General features: G+C 48.2%; 1 protein-coding gene across 3 annotated transcripts; it reads right to left on the bottom strand.

Moving 5' to 3' along the window:
* Positions 1–6522: 6522 nt before the first annotated feature.
* BMP4 (bone morphogenetic protein 4) lies at positions 6523–20073 on the bottom strand. 3 transcript variants are annotated; one of them, XM_033851139.2, is made up of 4 exons: positions 19959–20073; positions 10083–10207; positions 8645–9021; positions 6523–7670 (listed from the first exon to the last, which is right to left on the bottom strand). In XM_033851139.2, the coding sequence occupies exons 3-4, from the start codon at positions 9012–9014 to the stop codon at positions 6814–6816; spliced, it is 1227 nt and encodes a 408-aa protein (XP_033707030.1). In that variant the 5' UTR covers positions 9015–9021; positions 10083–10207; positions 19959–20073; the 3' UTR covers positions 6523–6813. The 3 variants fall into 3 exon arrangements, with proteins under 3 accessions (XP_033707030.1, XP_033707029.1, XP_033707028.1); XM_033851138.2 differs by lacking the exon at positions 19959–20073 and adding an exon at positions 13348–13583; XM_033851137.2 differs by lacking the exon at positions 19959–20073 and adding an exon at positions 11208–13211 and having other exon boundaries at positions 8645–8968.
* Between the last annotated feature and the right edge of the window lie 4097 nt (positions 20074–24170).

The following is a 24170-nucleotide window of genomic DNA, read 5'->3' as shown; positions in this document are numbered from 1 at the left end:
TAATAGACACATTAAAAGAAGCACAGTAGATCTCATGCTAACTAGAACCTCAGAGTGTTCAATCTTCAAGAATGCTTAAAAAGTCCTTTATGGTGATGGGTCTCTAAGGTGGGGCATATTTGGTTAAAATAAATTATGAGCTAGTTCTGGAGAATTGCTAAGTGACAATTAAATAAACAATAACCTACACATAGTGTAGGTCCTCAGAGATGATTTAAATGCATAGTTTAGTTTGGGTAGAACAAGCAGGATTGCCAAGCGACAAACGTATCAAGATAAATTTGTATAATTCCCATGCAGAGTGTCTTCAATATATTAAAAATTTCCTCCCTGAGTATTGGCGGGGGGGAGTATTTAAAATAAAATGCAATGTCTGTAAAGAAGAGGAGGAGAGATGTTGGTAGAGTTTGTCTTCCTGGAGTTTTCACCTGAAAAGTCCACACTAAACTGACCCAAACAAACAACGTTAGCAGATCTGTCCTCTCAACAGCTATATGCTAAATCCTGCATCCCTTCAATCCGGAAAAGCTGGTCAATCTCAAGATAGATAACGAACAAAATAGCCTGAAGTTTTGGAGTTTAGGGGAGGAGAAAGGTTGATCAAACCCACTTATCACACTCCTGAGTTTTGAAAGACAGTGGGAAAAGTGGCTCTCCTTGTTAGGGGTGCCCACCCCCTCCTTTCCAGCCGAAGGGAATGCTTTGCTATGCAAATAATGAGTCTGATCTCAGAGGAAGTGAAGGACCCAGGATAGTAAAGAAACTCACCTTTTGGAGGTAAACTAACTCTTTTAAGGTACCATTGAACAAATTACTTCTCCATGCTCTGAAAGTTCTTAGTGCCCTAAAACCCCCAAATCACCTGAGATTGGTTTGCTCTGTTGAGGGTCAGGCCTCATAAAGAGTGAGTCCCACGGGGAAAACATCTTTTGTCTGTCCTAGTTAAGGTACATTAAAGAAGCATGTGGAAATCACTCAGCAACTGGACATTTGTGTTTGACCCCAACCAACTGGAAGCTGAAGGCTGCAAGTGTCAAGGTCGGTTCCAAGACTAGTAACCCAACTGAATTAGGTTTCAATTTGAGACTTACTCTGTTTAGATAATTCTGCTTCCCTTTCCCATCACCTTCAGTTCCCGAGAAAGCTGGTGCAAGAAGTCAGGGCAAGAAAATGAGGGACACACATTGAGTCCAGTAAGAAATTGTTCAACCAGTGGTTTCAGAGACCTTTAGTATGTCTCTTCTTCTCTGGGTCTTGAAAGAACATATGCCCAAGATGACTAAATCAGGTGGATACAAGTCCTGCAGTATAAAATTTTCTGAGCCCCAGATGTCAGGTAACCCACTTTTCAGGATACTTAAAACATACAAGGAGCATTCTGTTTAGTACTTTAGCACAACATTTAAGTTGAGCCTTAAGAAGTCGGTAAGAACCTTAATGAAATTTGGAAGTGATGCCCACAGCTCTGCTATTATAACTAGGCTGCATAAAATTACCCAAGGATGACTAAGTTTTATACCCAGCCTGCTTTCACAAAGGTGATCCGCATTAGCATATATGTAGACCATACATTTGAGACATTAAATGTTAAGGTTATAATATTTATCTGAAATTAAGAAAAATGGAAAACAAAATAAAAGCTTTATGAAAATTTGTAAGTATATGAGCAAAGAATGAAAAAGAACATAGAAAAACATGAATAGTTTTAAGATGATGAGGTTATAAGTAAATTTGCTATCTCATAAAAAATTTTTAAACTTCATTTTAATAAAAACTAGAAACAATAGAAGAGGAAAGAGATAGTTGCATCTAAGCAACTGGAATGAGATATTACAATTGCACATTAAATACTTGAGTCTGAACTTTCTGGAGGTGAAGTTAAGTCTGGGTTAGACAGCTCTCACTGACCAATTTAAGAAGGTTGATAAGTAAGTTCTCAAAAGATACACCTTTTTCTACTTTGTAATCCTAGGTGAATTCAAGGGACAATGGGTATAGCCTTAACTATACTTGTTGTTATCCTAGAAAAAGAGCACTTCATTGTTTTTCACAATAATCTATAGAAGACTAAAGTAAATTGAATTCACTTAGAAATTCTTTCTCTCCTTCTCTCTCTCTCTCTCTTATAACGTGCATGTCTTTGGGCTCTTCCCCTGGGTCCTACCTCAGTAACAAACTGCTTTGAAAACAAAATGACAAGGATTAAAAAATTAGCATGAAGCTTGAGATGAACATAGTTACACGTTATCTCAACTGAATCATGGACAACTCTGCACAGGATTCAGTCAGTTGCTGACACCAGAGGGACAGAGAAACAATTTCAGGAGTAAATGATAGAGTCCAATATTTTAATCTCAATCAGTGTGCTTTGGATCCTTTAGAAAATCATCTGCTGGCCAGGCCTTCAGTTACTAAAACTAAAACTATTGCTAAAGTAATGACAATGAAACTACGCAAACTAGAATCTACTTGCACCTTGGCTTGGGGGTTCAAGGATTTAGGCTGGGGGTCCTTGTTTTGAACTACGTAACAGCATTTATATTCAGGGTTTTTAGAGAATATTTTGAAAAGAAAGAAAAGGCAGAAACAATTGGAACTTGCTTCAGTTAATTCCTTAAGTAAGGTGACTTATGAATGGTAATTTCAAATGACTTCCTCAGTGAGAAAATATTCTAATTCCTTTTTCTAGGATTGACTAAATGTTACACACCTTGAATTTTTTATCCTTCAAAATTTCCTGTGGCTTTTAAAAAATATTAGAGCAATCAAAAATTTTTCCTAAAAACAAGCCACTTTTCTTCATGAGTGACCACTTCAGTTTTGACCTGTTTATTTATTCTGCCACTAAGTGCTGAAAGCATAGGGAAATGGGACCCTTGCAATACCACCCAGGCCCCATTGCTAACCACTCAACCTACTTCCAGTTAAGTTTTCAAAATTGTGCTAGTCTGTCTCAGATGGTTCACCCAAGTAATTCTGCATCATTTCTAATTTGACAGTCCACCAATTATCCTAAATTCCTCTAGGTAATGCTAACAACCTTCTGATTCTCAGGTAATGTAAGGTCACCAGGGTTGTTTTTGCGTTATTCTTTTCATCTTAAAAAGAGAGTGTGTATATGTTATATAATTTGCTCTGAGTTGAAGCAAAAGTGTCATTAAGGACAAACAGTTTGGAGACATGGGCCTGAAGCTTTATTCTCCTAGATTCCCCTTGTAACAGTAACACCATGCTGGGCTCCGGCCTTTGAGTGGCGGGTGACAGTAGCAGCACTGTGACTCCACTGGTCCAGAGGCCCAGAGGAGGTCAGCTGAGGTGATGTCAGGTATTACGGGCTTGGCATCTCATTTCTGAAAGAAATCAGCCAACTCCACTCATGCACCCCCTAGGCCTCCTCTATTCCCCTCCCTCTCCCAACAGTTGGGGCAGGCATGGTGGCAGTTCAGCCGGAGCCCCACTGGGCTCTGTGTCCTAAGGAGGCTCAGAGGGCAGCTGGTGAGCCCTGTCTGCACGTCCGCCCTCAGCTCTGCTCCCGTCCCGCCCACACCCCGTTCAGTCCCTCCAAGATGCGAGCCCACGGTGAGCTCCCCAATTCCTGCTCTCCACCCCCAAGGAAAACCCCTCAAGATCTCGACCCCTCTTACACGCGTCCACCCAGGTGAGCTTTCTCCCCGGACTCCACAGCCCTGCGCGGCCGCTTGACCCCGTTTCACAGGAACCGTGCGGACCTGCCTTAGGACACGCGTGCGATACTCGGATCCGGCTTCCCCTGAGCACCGGGTCCCCCTGCGATCTGGCGGGGGAGCCCTCGGTGCAGCTCCGCGCAGCCTCCAGGTGAGCATTCTGGTCCCCGACAGGGAGGACGCCCCCTGGCGCCCCCGCGGCAGCTGGGCCGAGAGCTCCGGGAGCAGGCGGGGGCGGAGCCTGTCCGCGAACCTTGACGTCCGGCCAAGGCCGGGTGATCGTCGGGGGCTGCCAGCTCCGCTGCTGCCCTGAGCCCTCTCAGTGTGGCGCTGCCCGGCGGCAAGGGGGTGGTGGAATGAAGCACGGTCAAGACAGAAAACAAAGTCAGCAGGTCACCTGGCAGGTTCAGAGTGAATTATGCAACGAAAGTCGGGGAATGTGTGATGCGTTCCGGGGCCACAGACCGCCCCCCCGCCCCGTAGCTTTTTTTTCTTAAGCTCCTAGGAAGCCGGTTCCAGTTTAAGGGTTGGGCAGGGATTGACTGAGCAGCTCCTCTGATGTGGTTACGACTCTGTTGAATTCCTCAAGAGTGATTCTCCCTCCCCATCTTTCTTTAAGTAATGGGAACATTACTCTGGGCAAAAAAAAAAAAACCACACTGGGATGGGGGCAGACTTGATCCAAAAGCAACGACAAGAATCACCCTACAACTTGCATAAGGTACTCAGTCGAGCATTAGTCCAAAATCTAAAATACTGAAACCTAAATTAGATCATCACATACATTCAATTCCTTATCTTCCCGAACCTCAGGACTGTGCCTTCAAACAGAATTCAAAGAGTTAAATCTGGCCATAGCTCGTTGTTTTTCATGCTAACATTTGTGGCATTAGGACTATTTTGTTAACTAGGTATATGCAATTCACAGAATTTCACGGTAAATTCCCCAGACCAAATATTTGCCTGAACAAATAAACAACATTATCCATTCCTGAAAATAAGCCAGTGGTGGGGGGGGAGGTTCGGGGGAGGGTGGTTGCTAGAAAGTGACCTGAGCCAGGCAGCCACTGGGCTCAGGATTTGCCCTCGGATGATTTGTTCAAGTGCTAGAGATCTGCGGGTTCCTCTTCAATGACACGGACATTTCAGAAAGTTGCTGGAAATCGGGCAAAACAAAACGAGGCTGCCTGAGGGGAACCCTTAATGGGCTTCCCCTAAATGATTTATTCGACCTCCTTACCATTAATCAAAGGGGCAACGACCTGGGGGGCTAGGGGAGGGGGGAAGTAACCCTCTTTGCAGGGAGTTTTGGAGGAACTGTGGAGTCTTGCTGCCTTTGCCTGGGGCTCTGATCTCCTCTCTCCACCTGTGCTCTCCAGGGAGCTGGGGCTTTGGCAACTGCTCCACTTCTATTTTTATTGGTTTCCACTAAGCTGCTCCTTTCAGAGGATTGTAGGACTTCAGCAATTAAAAACAAAAATGAGTCCTGCTTCACCCACCCCACCCCCAAGAGCACATGGAAAAGTGTGTGTACATGAATGCGGGGGCACACTCAGCACCACAATGGCCACCACCACTGCCACCCACCCCTACCTCCTCGTGAAAAGAATGCACTTCTAACAGCTCATCCCACAGACCACACGAAGACGCTGCTTTTGCCCCAAACCCATCCAAGCCCATGCAGAAGAAAAGCACGCACAAGAAATGAGCCCACGCAAGCTAAACTTCAGGATGTCATTTACTTGCTGGTGGCAAAAAAAAGCAAAGGTCTCTCCTCTGGTCCTCTGAGCCCCTATATCCGTGTCCTTCCAGAAACCCATTTCTCTGCCTCACTGGCAGCCCTGAATTGAGGGAGACTGCTCAAGCACATTAGCATTTTCTATTTTGTTTGGTCAAAAACTGAGCTTTGTCCTTGGAGAAACCCTGGCTCAGAACATCACATCCACCAGGTGTATCACTTTCTGCTCAGCTCCAGGGAAGGGGGGAGGAATGGCACAGAGATGCAAGGAGAGTTGGCATTTGACTCGAGAGACTCTATACAGTGGGATGCTTTCACAGTGCCCACTTGGAAATTCTGACCCTTCAGTATCTGACCTCATTCCCACCCCCCAACCCAGCTCAATCTTTTGGAATTTTGAATTCAATGAAAGCCTTCACCTGGGGAATAGGAGACAAGGTGGGAAAAGTCCAGAAACACTGGAGAATTTCTACCATGTGGTATATCAAAATAGTGGTCACCAAACTTTTTGAAAGTAAGGCAGATTATTTATTTTATTGGATAAAACCCACTTCTCAAAAAAAAAAAACCTCAAAAAACTCCTGCTTAAAACACACATACACACGTTAATATGTGAGTGTGCAAATTAGTTTTGGTTTGAAAATACAACATTGGTGCCTGTAATAACCGGAGATGCCCTGGGTATCATAAAAGCAGAGGTGGGAAGCATTTCCCTAGAGTTGAGACTCTTACCCATCACACTTTGCTGGGACACACCTCTAACAGGTGAGCGAAAACAGAGGATGTACAAAGAGCCCCAAACTGAGTCTTTAATCTGGCCTACTCCTTTCATCCCACTGTTTCTCCAAGGCATGTGTCATCCAGATGGGAGAGGATGCCGCGTCCTTGTCCTTGTTAACATTAAATAGAAATGGAAAACAATTCATCCTGGCAATTACCATCCTCCACCATCAGTTTACTTCCTGTCTTTCCAACTTAACCACCTCCAGTTACCACACTCTGACTTCCACAGTGCCCCCAGCCCCACCTTAACAGAAACAAATCTCATCCAAAAGAGATGGGGCGAAGGGAGAGAAAGGATTTAAGAGAAAAAGAACATAGTTTACCTTTAAAATAATGACTCATTTTATTTTTTCTTTTAATACGTAGTTATAAATATATTTTGTCAAAATATATGATCAATATGGTCAAAACATTTGCACATAAAGTCATAAATAAGGTCAAGGTGAATGTTTAGATTTTTTTTCCTTTCTTTTTTTTTTTTTTTTAAGATAAAAGTCCAGCTATAAGGAAGCAGTCTGTGTAGTGTGTGGGTGAGTAGTGGATGGAACGTGTGTGTGTGTGTGTGTGTGTGTGTGTGTGTGTATGTGTGTCCCCAAGGAAGGCCTGATCTCAGCGGCACCCACAGCCCTCTACTACCATCTCCTGATAATTTTTCAGTACCACCTTGTCATACTCATCCAAGTACAGCATGGAGATGGCGCTCAGTTCGGTGGGAACACAACAGGCTTTGGGGATACTGGAATTGACAGAGTTGACCAGGGTCTGCACAATGGCATGGTTGGTTGAGTTGAGGTGGTCGGCCAGTGGAAAGGGGCAGTCTCCATGGCAGTAGAAGGCCTGGTAGCCTGGTGGGGCCACAATCCAGTCATTCCAGCCCACATCGCTGAAGTCCACATAGAGCGAGTGGCGCCGGCAGTTCTTATTCTTCTTCCGGGCCCTCTGTGGGTGATGCTTGGGGCTACGCTTGGCCCTCCGGCGTCGGGTCAAGGCATGTCCCCGGCCATCATGGCCAAAGGTGACCAGCAGAGGCCGGAGCTGGGCCCAATCCCCACTCCCTTGAGGTAACGATCGGCTAATCCTGACATGCTGGCCCTGGCGGGTCCGTGTCTGATGGAGGTGGGTCACCTCAATGGCCAGCCCATAATTGGGCTGCTTCTCCCGGGTCCAGCGAAGGACTGCAGGGCTCACATCAAAAGTTTCCCACCGTGTCACATTGTGGTGGACCAGTCTCGTGTCCAGTAGTCGTGTGATGAGGTGCCCGGGCACCACTTCTGCCGGGGGCTTCATAACCTCATAAATGTTTATACGATGAAAGCCCTGCTCCCAGTCAGGGCCCTGGTCCACCTGCTCCCGGAAGAGTCGAAGCTCTGCGGACGAGATCACCTCGTTCTCTGGGATGCTGCTGAGGTTAAAGAGGAAACGAAAAGCAGAGTTTTCGCTGGTCCCTGGGATGTTCTCCAGATGTTCTAGGCACAGTCAGGGAGGAAAAGAAAAAGGGGGAAAAAAAAAAGCACATGAGCTATTTCAGAGGCTGAAAAATCAAGAAATAGCTAAGAGTCGGGTGATGAGTGATGAACTCTGCTTATATAGTGGAAGCCTATTTGGGGGAAACAAGCATACCGTTTAATCTGAAGGAGCAGATAAATGGCGCAGCTAGCAAACCAGCGAAGCCTAGCTAGCATTCAGCAAGCACCAAAGACAGAATCTCCCAATCTCCTTTATACGTCTAATAATTTCCATGTGTTAACTCCTTACTCCACCACCATCAGACTTCCCTTTTAAAGCCCTCTTGGCTTTGTGTACACAGTTTGCTTTACAAGTGGTTGTAAAGAAAAAGAGGGGCCAACAGAGCAGAGGCAGGAGGGAACATGCACACAACCACCTTCTGCCTCTTCCACTTTCGAGTATGTTACCAAACATTTCCCCAGCGATCTTGGAAGCACAGAGCATGCCTTGTTGATCATGTTACAGAGAGGAAAATAAATTCCAACACAGTAATGATGCTGGTGGATTAATAACTCAGATTTACTTTGGAAAAGAAACATCCGCTAGGAAACATTCAGATCGGATTACAAGGCCCCTATTGAATAAACCTGACAAACACACAGCTGTAATATTAAATTCAGTAGGTGCTTTGAAAAACAGAAAAAAAAAAGTCAGAAACCCTGGCATAAAAGGCTTTGATATAGCAAAAACACACGGCCGGGGCTAGCCCACGTCTGAGTGGTGTCATTCCCCTTCTCCCCAACCCCTCCCTTCTGTCTCCAAAAAATAAATTCAGCCACAACTCTGAAAACTCCAGAAAGCAAGCAGCTCTGTCCCCCAGCCTCCTGGATCTGGGGCTCTGAGGTAACCGGAACCCCTCTCCCCTGGAGCTTCCACTGTCCCACCAGGCAGCCCTACCGGCCCTCCCCAGCCCAGACTCGGGGCAGGGACTGACCTTCGTGGTGGAAGCTCCTCACGGTGTTGGCGCGACTGGCGGGGCGCTCGGGATACTCCAGACCGATGCTGTGGATCTGCTCCCCCTCCTCCTCCCCAGACTGAAGCCGGTAAAGATCCCGCATGTAATCCGGGACGACCGTGCTCTTGCTAGGCTGCGGGCGGCGGCGCAGCCCGAACATCTGCAGAAGTGTGGCCTCGAAGTCCCGAAGGAGCTCATGACTCTGCCCTGAGCGGCGTCCTCCCGCGTGGCCCTGAATCTCGGCGACTTTTTTCTTCCCCGTCTCAGGTATCAAACTAGCATGGCTCGCGCCTCCTAGCAGGACTTGGCATAATAAAACGACCATCAGCATTCGGTTACCAGGAATCATGGTGTCTCTGGGGAGGGGGAGGAGGTGGAAGGTTAAAGAATAAATAAACACCGATAACTAGAGAGAAATAGAGATGTCTCTGCATACGCACATAGGGCTAGAGCTAGAGGGTCAAGATGTAAAACAGGTCAGAAAGATCAAGTTTGTGTCTTCGCCCTCACACACCCCCCTCACCACCAGCTGCAGCCATGCACGGCCTGAAAGTAGGAATTGCCCTGTAATTACTTGGTCTAACTTGTTTACAGTCAAATAACCCCAAATCAGATAGCCTCCATCCTGTTAATCTTTTTTTGTCCCAACTGCTATCTGAGCCATGATCTCAGCTTGGCTTCTTCAAGGATAAACAGTTAACATTGAGAAGGTAAAGAAGGGTGGGGGAGGGAGAATTAAAATGCCATCGCTCTCCTCTCCACTTCAGACCTTCAGCCTCTCTCCCCCTCTCCCTCCACCCCCCTTCTTCCTCCGCCCTCCGAGCCAGAGCCCGACTTCCACCACTTCCAGCTGGTTCGGAGCAGGAGGGAGAGAAAGCAGAGAAGCAGGAGCAGGGTGAAGACACGGGGGAGGCAGGGTCTGGGGGCGGACCGAATGGCTGGAGGGTTTATTTTACTGTGGCTGATGAGTTTGAAATGCCCAGCAAGAAGCATCTGATCGCGCCCTCTCGCTCACTCCCGGGGAAGGGTGTGTGGGAGGGGATGAGTCCGAGAGCGACCTCTGTGAGTTTTGACAAGCAGCTAGGAACTCGCCACAGGGGCACTGGGTGCTCTCCAGTTATGTGGGGAGGGGGGCCCTTAGCCCCCCCCCCCGGCTGAGGACCTTCCATCTGTTTAGCCCCCTCTCGCTTCCCTTTCTTGCAACGCACGGATCAGGGAGAGCGAGTGGGAGCAAGGAGCACTTTAAATAGAACCGGTGGGCTCGGAGCGCAGTGGCTGCCCGGCCTAGAAGAAAGCGACAGCGCTGCCAGAAAGCAGAGTGTGGAAGGAAGGTCCGACGGGAGGGACACAAGGCGAGCACGGGTGGGGAGGGCAGAGTGAATTCCCGGGAGGAGGGAAGGAAGAGGTGTCTACTCACTGACAGAAAACAAGGCATATAATAACAGTCCATGATTCTTGACAGCCAATCTTGAACAAACTTGCTGGAAATGCTCAGAGGAGCTGCGGCAGTGCGTTGCTCTGGATGGCACTACGGAATGGCTCCTAAAATGAATATTTGAATATAATGAGACTCTGGCGCAGACAGACTCTGTTTTTCTTCCAGCCCCTAGGCGTCACGTGAACGCAGAGGCCCCGCCCCACGCACGGAGGAGCCCGCCCTCCCCGAGGCGGGCTGTGAAAGGGCCCGCGCGCCCGCCCCCGTCTCCCCACCCCCCAATCCCCGCCCGCCCGCGGCCCCGCCCCCTCCTGGAGAGGCCAGCCTCCGCGCCAGCAGCCCCAAACCTCAAGCGGTACGGGAGGAGCTCCGGGTGGCGTTCTGCGGAGCCCTCGGCCGGTCCCCGGGTGCACCGCGCGGAGGACGTGGTCCTCGCCTCTACCTGTAGCCTTCGGTGCGTCGGGCTGGGCCCTCGCGCCAGCGGCCTGAAGCCGAGGATCTGGGGGGCACCGTAAGGGCTGCGCCTTTCAGCCCGAACCCAGCTCAAGTGGGGCCGGGATTGGGGGCAGCGGAGTCTCAGCCGCTGAAAGCCACCACCGAGAGTCATTTAAAAAGGAAAGTGCTGAGGGACACACAGACACACGCGCCGCGCGCACCCCACTTCCTCCCCAGGGTCTCCGAGAGGCCAAATATTGCTCCCAGTGACAGCTAGTCACCCCCTGGCGAACGCTTGCGAATGTTCAGAAGAAGTGGGCAGCCACTTTAGCTCCCAGCCAAAAGCGGCGGACCCTGTCACGCGGGGCCGGGGCGGGAGACGTTTAGGCGGTAATCGGTGTGGGAAAGTGGTGAGGGAGCCGCCGCTAGGCTCTTTCCTCCGGTTCCTTTACGGAGAGAAACTCCGCACCTCGGCGATCCCTGCCAAGCAAAGCAAATCTCCGAAGAAAGTGGTCGGTGGGCCATTAAAGGCAGAGGGGCGGACGCCGAAGCGCACAGCTCAGGGCAGACGCGAAAAGAAGCGTCTCCGCAGAAAGGGCGCATCGCATTTTTCAGGTCTCAATGTAGCGGAGGTTTTACAACTCCCGACCCGGCGCAGAAAGGAAATCCCACCGCATTCCCAGGAGTCGAGAAAACCGTGAACAGCTTTCGGCCTGCGCTCGACCTCTGCGTCTGCGTCTCTCTCTTTCTCTCTCTTCCCAGCTTGTCTTTTTTCAACTACTACTCCTCCCCCGCCACTTCCTCCCCCACCCCCTTCCTCCTTTGCACCAGCTGCAGAGTCGCAGCAAATATTTCTTCAAGAATTTTACCAGCCCACAGCTCAAGGAATTACTAGGATGTCCTAACCGAAGATGCTGCACGCGTGGGTCGCTCAGCACGGGGGCCTTTTCAAAAACCTGACCCACGCAACTCTGAGTCAGCCTGGCCTGCCCCGGGGTCCCGAGTCCCACGACTCCCGCTGCAAAGCGCACGGCACCCGGCCGCCCTTTCCTGAGGCTGTTCCCAGTTCCTGCCTTGGGTCGCTTCAGAGCTTGAGGGCTCAGGCTGCCGACCTCACTCTCCCCCACAAACTTGGCTTTCTTCTTGGGGGCACTCTCGGGAAGGCTTGGAGGAAGAGTTGTAAAGGACTCCTCTTTTAAAGCGCTTAACCCTCCCTCCGGCCGCGGCTGCCCGGCGCCGCCCGACAGCGCGCTAGCCGGGGTGTGGAGGCCGCGGGCGCCCCTGCGCGACGGTCCACGCCCGGCGAGAGCCGCGCCGCTTTTTGAGCGGCTTTAGGTTTTCCCGCTCCCGCGCCACCGCTGGGGCTGACTGCGAAAGGGTTGGGAAGAGCAAAGAGTTTTATTGAGACGCCCAGAACCTTCAAGATGCCCCGTGGGAGGAGCTCCAGAAGTGGGAAAAGCACACGGAGAAGGGTCGGTCCCCGCGGGCGAAGGGACAGCGGAAGGCGCGGGCGCCCGCAGTCCGCCGACAATCCTCTGGCCCTAGGAATCTCCCAGGGTGCGGCGGGAGCGCGCGCTGCGCTAAAACCCAGAGGCCGGGGGAAGAGCGGGTTGTGTTTCAACTTCGGATTCATAAGGATTCATCTCTAATCACATTTTTCTCCCCCAGTTTTCTTAATTAAAAAGATAAAAGCCGAAAAGCACTTTCGTCTCCAAAACTCTTTCTTGAGGGGCGGGGATGCAACTCGTCCTTTACTTCCTTGCCCGAGTTTTCGCCCAACGCCAAAGTTTCTTCAGAGGTGGCCTCAGTTTACCAAGTCAATGTCCGGGGGTTTTAACGTCTCACAAAGCCTTCAGCCCACAAAACGCGATCCTCACAAACCGCTATCCTCACAAACCATTCACCAAATGGTGCCCGGGAAGCCTCTAAGGTCGCGGGCGCAGCTCCCGCGGGGAGGGAGGGGTCCACAGGGACCCGCGAATCCCGGGACAGTTTCCCGTCGGCTCTGAGCCGGGAGGGCCAGTATGAGCCACGCGTCCGCCGTGCATCTCGCCAGCAACTCTCCAAAGGACACGACACCGCAGGAACCTGCGTTTCCGGGGCGGCTAGCATCCCGGCCGTCGTCCCTACAGACCCTACACCGTGAAATGATAGAGGAGCAGCTCCTTGGATGCTGCAAGTCCACGAGAATAGCTCGTGCGGGAGGCGCGTTGGGCAGCAGCGGTTCGCCAGCTTTCAGGGGCATTCGCCGGCTGGGGGCCGGGTCGGGTGACACTCCCCTAGACGCAGCCCTCCCGCGGCGCGCACGCTCCAGAAGCAGGAGAACCGCGCTCACCACCGCGGAACTAGCCCTGGTTAGGTGTTCTCTCTCCACCTCGACGCCCCTCAGTTCCCTCACTTTCTCCGGACCTCAGAGCCACCTCTCCCCTTTCTCTCCTGGCCCTTCCCGCCGGGAAGTCGCAAATGCTAGTCCACGAGCGACGTGTTCGGCTCAAGACCCCACGGTCTTTCCCAACGACCTCCAACTAAAGGATTCTCGTCTCCGCTCTTCTCCTGCCCCGAACCTACCAAACGTGGAAATCGCCTGGGGCCACCGGACGGAGAAAGTGGTCCGGGTAGAGGCAGTGGCATATATGGAAGTGACTTTCAGCGCAAGCATCCCTACCTCTAGCACCACCACCGGCGTGGGGGGGGGGGGGGAAGGGAGCACCTTTTGCCTCGACACAGCCAGAGCCCCCTACTTCTCCCCCCAAGGATGCACCTCAGCCCTTCCCCCCCCCCCCCCCGCCCCTCGCCAGGTAGCCTTGCTCACCATAGATCCCTGCAGTAGCAGGCTCGCAAGCAGCAGCTCCTGGGGACCTCTGAACAGCTGCAGTGAACCTGGGCGAGGGCTGAGGACTGGGACGCAGCAGGCTCGAGACGGCGTGGACGGGAATCCCATCAGGGAGAGAGGCGAGATACTCAGCCCTGATCTGCAGCGGCGTCCCAGGCTCCTGTCCCTCGGCTCTGATGCCAAACTCACCTAGTTTCCGGGCCGAGCTGCGCTCCCCTTTCCTCCCTCCCTCCCTCCTCCTCTGCCCTCCCGCATCTTCTTCCTCCTCTTTCCCTCTCTCTCTCTTTCTTTCTTTCCTTCCTCCTCCTCTTCCCCGGCAGCCCCTCCCTTCTTCCCTCCTCCCTCGCTCGCCTCCCTTTCTGGGATGGGAGCCCCGCCCACATCCTCCCATCCCGCCGCCGGGCCTCGCCTCGCCGGCCCTGGTCCCGGAAACCCGGGCAGCGCCCGAGTCAGCAGCTGCTGCCCAGGCTGGGACGCCGCTGCCTCCAACTCCGGGAAGCGTTCGGGGCTCACCTGGTGACCACGTGCAGAGGTACTAGAATGCATGCATCGACTAGTCCCAGTACCTTCCAAAAATACCCAGGGTAGTCTGGGCTTCTCTGAGTTTAGAGTAGCTACTGCCCAAACCGATGATTAAAACACTGAGTAATCACCATTCACCCGAGTAATTAGAGATAATGAAACACCTCAAAAATCAGGTTATGGAGAAGGGAGCTGTTGGATGGGTTTAAAGGGAGGCCTTCCATAAACTGTTAAAGGATTTCCAAACGTTGAGAAACAGGCTGTGCTCAGAGCTGTGTGCTTAAAAGAGGTACCAGGTACCTCTTTGGCTATTGAGAGATGACTTTCCTTCCAAAGCATTTTTTAAAATGCTTCTTGTGGAAAGCCTTGGTGACCCTCAGAAAGTCAGCCCTAATAAACAGTCTACTTCCCCCTGCCCCTCCAGACCTCACCCTTTTGAGGACAGAGGAGGCTTGGAGACAGGCTGGGGCAACGTTTTTATAATTGGAAAAGTCTGTTTGTAACTCATAACTTCCAAGAACCAACAAGGCAGTTATTTTTGTTATTGTTGTTGTTGATTTTTGATGTTGTTGATTTGTGGTGCACCTAGGAATCCTTAACATCAGCAAACTGACATTCTAAGAAGGTAACAACCACAGAAGCAACAACCTTTTTGGCCACAAGGACACAAGACAATATACCCTTTGGTCTGTTTTTAAAGGAAGAAAGAAGATGAGGAGTTGGGCCTTTCCTACAAGAAAGTGCTAGTAATCGTATTAGCAGGGAGGGGGAATGTGTGGCTTTATAAACCTTCCCAAACAGGCGGAGCAACGAGGAAGATATCAGCATCATCTCTCTGTTTTACAAACACCGAAGGGGAAGGACAGCCACGTTAAAGGGACTTGCCCAGAGCCCTGAAGTAAGTCGCAGCCTCTGCTCTCTGAGTCCTGAGCTACTTCAGCTGCAGGGTAGGGCTGAGGGTCACTGCCCTGAGCTCCAGGTAGCTGGGGGAATACCAAAGGATGGAGCATTTTCTGTGCTGGATTTCTTTCCCTGGGATAGATATTACACTTCACTGTCTCAAGCAGGGCATTTAAGTCTTTACTTAAAAAGATACTGGTCCAAGGTAGCTCTTCTGTAAAAACTACCTTCACACACCTCCAATATTTATAAAACAGGAATTACCTCCTGTGTGGAACACAGGTTACAAAGGGTGGGAAGTGCTTGAGATCAGAGAAACAACTGTGAGAGCAGAGCCAAGGTCTCCTGCCATCTTTTCCAAGTTAGGCCTGTGAAGTCTTTTAGCCTAATAATACATCAAACAAGGGAGACAAGCTGAATGGCTTTGGGCAAGTCCTTTAATTCTCTAGGGTCTCAGTTTTCTCATCTGCATAATGAACGAATTAGGCCAGATAATTTCCATGACCCTTTTCAATTTGAAAATGATTTAAATGTTTAATTGAAAGTTTATTATATTAAACATCAACCTTCTTTCATTTAAATCACTTCTGAGCCCACCTCCTCTAAGAACCTCTGATTAAGCAGGACAGGGCAGTACCACCACCCTGAAAGGATGACTGACAATATACCTCCAGCTTCCAACATAATCAAAATTACATTAACTATTAATAATAACACAAAATTAAAACTCCATTCAATCGTTACCTAATGTCCATCCTAGGGCCCTAAGCAGTGTGCTCCTTCTGTAAGGAATAAGGACAGATTAAATGTTTACCAAGCCCCCTAAATCAATCACTACTGTTTTAATCATTAACAAAATGTGTTCCTTAATATTTAAACTCGAAAGCAACAGTGATATGCTGTGCTTAAAAGCAGGGCTTTATTTCATTTTGTAGCACCAGATAATAGGTTTTTTTTCTTTTTTAAAACCCAAATGTTTTTGGATGATAGCTATTATCTCATTTTGCTGAAGCCCAGATACTAAAGTGGCCATTGGGCCACCCATGTGTCTATGAAACTCATAGTCTAGGAGTTTCTAATTAAGCCACCTGACATACCTGGTTGAGACCCTGATATGAATCTTTAGATGTGTGTTGAGAGAACTCAGCTTCAGCTCTCCTGGGACAGCTTTATTTCTAGCCCACATTTTAGATGGGTGCAAACCATCATTATCAAATCCCTTTACTCCTCTTTTTGTTTTTTGTTTGTTTGTTTGTTTTCGTTGTTGTTGTTTTCCTTTCTCTCATGCCAAAGAACAAATCACTTGTTGGTTAAAGAGCTAAATCGATCCCAGCCTAGAGATGAGAGGTGGTGAGGGCAATCAATCCAGTCTTTTCACCATCTCAAGTTTACTTAGGAATCTTGATGTTTTTGTAGAACGTAATATGGATGGATCAAATGAAACTGTACCCTTAAAACATATAGATTAGGAGGAGAAATCCATCATCATTCAAGGGCAACTACGGCTGCTCTGCTGCTACTGCAGCATAAGGGGCATTCATTTGTTGGGCATTCCCTGGAGAGCATCAGGAAAGAGTAGGTGGACAGTGAGCCCTTAGAACAGCCTTTCTCAGTGTATGTTCTGGGGACCAAAAGCTTCAGAACAAGCCTGCAGGTGCTGATAAGAATGCAGACTACCTGGCCTGGCTGCCTGAGGTCCGGATCCAGAAATCTACGTATGTCACAAGGTTCCCTGATGATTCTGAGTACACTAAAGTTTGAGAACTACTGTTTTAAAAGTCATTTCCCTTATATTTTCAGTGCTGATACCACTGAAAGGCTGACACCTAGACATTATTAAACAGGCAAGGAATATGCTTGGCTTGTGCTCTATAAACTGTTAAATGCGGTAATTATAGCATTACTACCTCCAAACACACCTGATAGGTTTTTGCAAGTGAAAAGATTTTTAATCCTATAGGTGTAGTCCTTGCTTCAGGTCCTTGATTAAAAACCACATCAGGTCTTCAAACCTTCTTTGCCGATTGTCTGTTGAAGCTATGGAGGGGTACTTGGAAGAAATTCCCAGCATCATTGCTGACTTTTGAGAAGCAGTAAGACAGATAAATTGGAATTGGAATTATAAGGGATCTCTGAAGGCATTTGCTTTTCTCTTATTAATATTTACCATTTATCTCATATTTGCTGTCTAGCCCTCATGACAGCCCTCATAAAATTTCAGCTTTACAGATGAGAATCTGAAATTTAGAGAGGTTGTGTAAGTTGCTCAAGGTCATGGAGCCAGTAGGTGGTGGCCCCAAAATTCAGACCAGCTCAGTTTGTCTTCAGCTCCACATGCTGAGAGCTGGGCCTGCAGAGGGCTGGAAACCCATGGCCATAGTTTCTGACTAAACACGGCTTGCCCTGGAGGCTTTCCCAAGGCCAAGACACCAGCTGCAGCTCCATCCTTCTGTTACAGAGAATTTCAGGGTATCTTCCTGGTCCTTGGAAGACAGAACAAAATCAAGACCCATTAGCTTATCTCCTCCTGCTCTTATTACATAGCCCACCTTAGGGCAAGACTTATGTGACCTTCCCTGGGAAAAGGCTGTGATCTTGAGTAAGAGGCTGCTTCCCTCTGCTGGGTCTGTTTCCTCATTGTAAAATATGAGAATGGACCAGATTCCTCATAGGTCTTTCTCAGGCCCCAAGATCAAGAAACGATATACTGTCTATTCGTTAAAATCGTGGTCAAGTGGCTTAACCTCCAGAGTCTTGGTTTCCTCATTTACGATCTGAGAATAACAATTTCTAGTTCATAATGTTCTTATAAGCATTAAATGAGTTAATGTAATAAAATGGCAGGTACATAAGTGCTCAATAAATATTAGCTGTTATTATTGTGCAGAGGTGGTATTGAGTTTTATTTACAGTTAGTGATAAACTTTTTAAAGGAAAGGGCTATATCTCACATTGATTTTGTAACCATTGGTCCTGCACATATCTCAGGCATTGACTGAATAAAGGCTGTTTACGTGAATCTGCATTCATTGAGTTAACATTCATTATGATCTATCGGTACAGATCTGACCCAGGAACACATCTCTGCGAAGATAACTAATACCTGTCAAAGTAGACATTCATAACCACTGGGCGCAAGGAAATAATAGACTAGATGACAGAGCCAAAGCATTTTCCATCTCTGGTTTTGCTGGTCCCTAACACCTCTCACTTTTAACAATTTTTCTCTGTACCTCTTGCTAAAATGTAAACCCGTTTCCTTTTCTCTGCTCTGCAGAAGAAAGATAAACCTGATTGCAAAGTTTTCCTTCTCCAAACATTTGAGACTGTTGTCAACCCTTGATATACCTCACTCAAAGATAAATAATATTGCCTTCTAATATTTTCTCATGAATAAAACAAAATGTACTACTACTTCAGTTCCTTATGCCTTACATTGTTCTCTTGCTACTTGCTGGGATATATATTTTTTTAATCCTTCAAAACAGACCAAAAATGGACAGAGAACTCTAACGAAGACTCCAGAGAGAACAGATGAAAAGACTGCTTTTATGTCTTAACACGTTTAACATGTGGATGGCAGACAGGGCATGGATATTGAAATTCCTCCCTTTGCAAAGAAGGGTTATGACAAAGAGGATGGGATTGGTACACAATGGAGGATATTTGGCTTCTCCCTGTTTTAGGCTTCCTTTGCTAAAAAATGGTCCGCTGCACTCACCTGATTCTATGGCACGGATGCTGTTTGGAAACAAATTACTATGGAAGGTAGCAAGAAGGTTACAACCTTGGAATGTCTTCATTCTCAGCGCACACATCCTTCTCTTTCTCTCGCTGTTGTGCATGAACAGTGTGACTTGGATAAAATGCAGTGTCACTGTGGGGTGAGTTTTGGAGGCAGTAGCAGAGTCCTATTTGGACATCAGGCTGTACCAAATGAGTTGTTCCCCAACCAGATGTCACCTGGGCGATACCATCTAACCGTCTCCCCTCACTTCATGCTAACAGCTTTCTATCTAGTCTTTTGCAAGGAAAGGTTTGTCCAAAGAGGTACGTGATCCAAGAAATTGTTATCATATAAATAACACTTGGATGTTTTTACAAATAGCTTAAATATATCAAGGTCCTTGGGGAGGGGGCGTCCTCTTCAAGAATAAAAGTATATTATTTGTAATCCCCTCGGGGATTACACATAGATGTAACAAACACTTTAAAATGCTTGTCGACGTTCACTTTGTGAAAACTCATCAGGTGGTATACATGAGATTTGTGCAGTTTTCTACTCGTGTTGTATTTCAATAAGAGTTTACGAAAAATATTCTTTGGAAATGACTTTTTTACAGTTGTTTTCTTTGACTACCATTTGAAACCTACCAGCAAGAGACAATGTTTCTAGGCACCTCAGATAACCAAGGGGTTGCACAGGGCAAAGCTAGAAGCACGATCTGCAGTCCCGGTGGCCACAGCAGTGATGAAACCCACCTATGGCTTCAGGGAATCCAGTCTGGGGCCTCCCAGAGAAAAGCAGCGGCACCAACCGAGGCCTGATCTCTGGGGACCAGTGCAACCCAAGGTAGAGGGCAAGGTGCTGCTGCCCCCGACATTTTTCTCAAGCGGAGGAGGGCAGGAACAACTGGGCCAGAAGAGAAGCTCCTGGAGGCATCTGCACCTTGTACAGCTCTTCCCCTCCTTGGCTGAGAGACTCGGACTGGGCATGGCAAAGCATCAGTCTCGGGAGTGGGGATGGGGATGGGGGGAGACAGGGACCCCAGATGCTTATTTCATAGGATAAAAATGCACTAAGTCCAAAGGAGAGGTAACATCTTCAGAGAAAGAAATAGGGTCCGCCCCCAGCTTCTGGGAGCCCCCCGGCTTGGGGGATCGGGCTGGGGACGGGAAAGTAATAGAGAAAATGGGGCTCCGAAGGAGCGCCTCTCTTGACCCCTCGCCAAAGCCGAGTCCCAGCTCAGACACAGAGATACGTCTGAAGTGCCTGTGAGCGGGGTTGGGCCCTTTTCGGGCGGGCCCTTGCGTCCCCAGGGCCGGGCTCAGAGATGACACAAACTCAAATTCAAGGAGTCAGAGAAATCGGAGAAGGCTGTTGAGAGGGTGAACTGCGGGAAGGGACCAAGCCGCCTGTGCGGAGCAACGGGGAGCCCGGCTCTCACCTCCTGCTGCCGGAGCATGGGGTGCGGACGACGGCAGTGCCGAGTCAGCCCCGGCGCCTCTCCGCTCCTCTCCGGCCGGCTGCGGGCACCTAGCTCCGGCTCCTCTTACCTCGCACACTCACAGCAGGCGCCGGCGTGGGCCGCCACCCTGAGGACCTCGACGCGCGTCCCAGGCTCGGGAGGTTGCGGGGTGCGCCGGCAGGGACGCCCCAGCAGGCGTCCTGGGGTGTCGGCCCAGCGAGGGTGGAGGCCACCCAGCTCCCCGCACCGCCCGGCCCGCGTTATTTTTAGCTCGGCGGCTACACCTTCCTACCTGCAAGAGCTCGCCCCGCTCTCAGACTCGTTTTGCAGGATTTGTGCCCCAGGTGGCTAATCTGACCCACACTTGAATAAACAGCGAAAGCGCGGGCCACGGGGTGAGCCGCCCGCAAGGAACCTCCATCCAGCGCGCGAGAGGCTCCCGAGACGACGTCGACGTCCCGAGACGTCGTCCCCCTTGTCTTGGAGAGTCTGGGCCATTCCTGCAGAAGGAGAGAGGGAGGAAAGAAGGGAAGGGGGGAAGGAGGAGGGAAGGGAAGGAGGAAGGTAGGTAGGAAGGTAGGTCCTAAGCGCGGTTCCTGAGACAATTTTGCTCCTTCTGCCTGCAGTTCCCCGTGCGCCGGCCCCGCCCTTAGATTTGTTGGGGCACAGGGTACCTGAGTCCGGATTATACTCGCAAAAAATTAAATCTGGATAGTAAATGTTAAGCTAGCCGCCCTCTCCACTACCGGTTCCATCCTATAACAGGTTGTTCAAGCAGCAGAGTCTGGGTTTTCCCATCAGGTAAGGAAAAGAGTTTGTTTCCCCAGGTGCCTGGGCTCAAGGGATCTGCTGTTTCTACTTGCCAAGCCCAGCAGCGGTACCTGCAAATTTATGCAACACTGGGGAGGCGAGGTTTATAAGGTTAGGAAAAGGAGAAGCAAGGACCTGGCATGGAGAAGGCCAGCAGCAGGTGTGAGGTTGCCGGAAGGGGCTTCAGATCATCTTTGGTGGAGCAGTGGGTCATTGCCAAACAACCTAGGGGGCCCCAGCCTTCCCTGAAGGAGTTAAAAATGAAACATAGCAAGGTAACTGTTATCCAGTACAAAGGGATGGCAGGCTGGCTTTTGAAGCCTTTGCCTCATAAGTCTGATTTTCATTCTGAATCTTTTTGTTCCTCCTTTGCTTCCTACACATTAGGGTGTCAGTACAAGTAATGGGTAAGTATGTCTTCAGTTTGCACCAAAATGTTTGTGCCACTCCTGACTAGTTCTTTAGCTAGAACCTGAAGAGTTTGGGTAGTCTGCTTTTATTTCCCCAGCTTTAGACAGAATCCAGGTGAAAAAAAAAAGGAGGGGGGATAGAAACTGGAGGACTGAAAAACTAAGGGTCTTAAGGGGAATATAAAAGCGAGTGCTGGCTTTCTTTGTTGTATTTAAATTAAATGCTAATCTCTGTAGAGATTCTTAAACCGGCTACGTGGCCTCATTAAGGATCTCTAGATGGATTTTAGAGGATCTGTGAAAACCACAAAATTGATGCATACAATTTTGGGGGTAAGTGTAAAAGTGCGTGTAGGGGAGGATAACTTTATCCAATTTTCAAAGGGATTTGGGACTCCGGAAAGGTTAAAAACCCTCTAGACTATGGTGCCTGCAGTAAATCTCTTCTTGGGATAATGTCTCCAAGTTGCACACACACAAACCTTGACTCAGTGGTACATAGCTTTCACACCCAAGAGCAAAATGTTCTTAACTCTAACTTAGCAGAAATGTCTCTCCATTTAGAGCCAACACACACAGAGGAAAGGAGCCTGGCAGGAGAGCAGAAGTGCGACCCGGAACCCAGGTCCCTGCTCTGCCCCATCCATGTTAGCTGGAGCCCACCTACCCACCTAAGACTCCCAAGATTCTTAATGTGTAGATCAAATCTGGAGTGTATGTGGAACTATTTTAATGCCTATGTGAAAACATATGGCTAGTGGCATTTATGAAAATAAAAGCTGCCATTCCCGCATGCTAGTTATAATTAGATGAACAATTATGTAAATATTTGCATATTCTCTTCAACCATATACTTATAAGGAAAATCAACCTACTTTGGATTCTTGACCATCGTCAGGGACGTTCAAGTTTCATTATCTCATTTAATCCTTGAAACAATTTATGGTTTATATACTATAGTTATTCCCTTCCTATTCCCCCCAACCCCGCTTTTTTTTTTTTTAACATTTGAAGAGAGGCATAGAGAGGCTAAGTAAACTGTTGAAGACTGCCCAGCTAACAAACACCAGATTTTAACTCCAGATGAGGTTCCTGCTTTAGAGAGGGGATATTGGAAAAAGAGCAAAATTTGTTCAGATTTAGGTACATGTAATTCCTATGGTACTTGTGCATTCTGTGCAAAAGTGTAAGGGTTTGAAATAGAGCAGCCACACTTGGGATGTTCAGTCCTTGCATATACTCTTTGCTGGAAAACTGTCTTTAACCCATTCACTTCCTTTTCATTTCCTCCACAGTTCAGGTTCACTAGCATCTCAAAAGAAATTGATACACAGAGTTCCTTAGTGGCATCTATGCTTCAACTAATTAAGCAGCCTTAGAAGGGAAAGGACACCTCTGCCCTCCACTCCTGCATCCCTTCCAGTAACCCTTTGCAGTACGAACTATCATTTTTGTCAGCTAACATTTGTCAAAAAGGCAACCCCTCAAATGGTTAAATATCTCACTCAAGGTGAATCAGCAAGAACACAGCTTTTTTTTTTTTTTTTTGGTCTATACCATCAAGTCACCGAGCTGATGTGAACAAATAGATTCATTTTGCCGTCCCTGAGTTAATGGTACATTAAAAGAACCACCAAGAGCTTTGGTCCACTTTCTTTTAAATACTTTCTTATGTCTTTAGCATTGGTATGTGGGTTTGTTCAACAGTTAATTCTTCTATTTTGTTTCTCTTTAGCATAAAATCCATAATGCCAAACTCTACACTACATAGTTTGTGGAAGCTCCAGAGAGCAGGCAGACATCTGTTCTTGATCTTTATGTTTTAATTACAGCTTGAGAACCAGTATCACAGAAAATGAGTTGCTGGAGGGCAAGGCCCAAAAGCAAAAATGAAAAAATATGGATCATAGTAGGTTCTTTGCTCAAAAAAATTATGAATTATGGTAAGTTTCTGTAAAGGACTCAGGTTGCTGGGCTGGAATAATAGATGAAAACATGGTCTTAGTAACATTTTGGTGCTTAAACAAGGGGGAACTGATGAAATGATTTTTAAAAGTTCAGTAGTAATTGTAGTCTGATTTTTTTAAAAAACAGACTTAAAATCAGACAACCTGGTTTTAGGTATAGATAAAATGAGCCCATACTACATGTATGAACTTGGATACATGATTTGATTTTTAGAGGCCACCGTTTCTTCATGATTATATGGGCTATATGATCTCTAAACTTTAGGTGTCAACAAGATTTTTGTGCAAAGGACCAGACCCAGCAAATACTTTAGGCTTTGTGGGCCTCATATTGCCTCTGTCATTATTCTTCCTCTCCTTCCCCCTCCCCCCTCCTCCTGGACCACTACCCCCGCTTCTCCTCCCTTTCTTCTCTTCCTCCTCCTCCTTCTACAATTGTTTACAGATGTACAAACCATTTGTATTAGTTTGTTAGGGTTGCTGTAACAAAGTATCACAAACTCTGTGGCTTAAACAACAGAAATTTATTCTCTCATAGTTCTGGAGGCAAGAAGTCAAGGGATGAAGGTGTCAACAGGGTCAGTTCCTCCTGAGGGCTACGAGGGAATAACTATTCTATGCCTCTCTCCTAGCTGCTGGTGGTTCGCTGGCAATATTTGGCATTCCTTGGCTTACTGAGGCTTCACCCTGATCTCTGCCTTTATGTTCACATGGCTTTCTTCTGGTGTCTCTGTGTCCCAATTTCTCCTTTCTGTTGGGACACCAGCCATATTGGGTTAGGGGCCCACCCTACTCTAGTATGATCTTAACTAATTATATCTGCAATGACCCTATTTCCAAATAAGGTAACATTCTGACACTGAGGGTTAGGACCTCAACATATGAATGGGGAGGGGTGGCACACAATTCAGTTCCTAAGACCATTCTTAGTTCATAGACCATATAAAAATAGACCATAGTTTGTTGATCCCTTTAGTCAGACCCCTGTGTGTTCTAAAATCCTA

The sequence above is a fragment of the Tursiops truncatus genome, chromosome 2 (assembly GCF_011762595.2).
Source record: "Tursiops truncatus isolate mTurTru1 chromosome 2, mTurTru1.mat.Y, whole genome shotgun sequence".
NCBI lineage: Eukaryota > Metazoa > Chordata > Mammalia > Artiodactyla > Delphinidae > Tursiops > Tursiops truncatus.
Note: the sequence above shows the minus strand (reverse complement) of the source record. Positions and strands in the feature narration are given on the sequence as shown.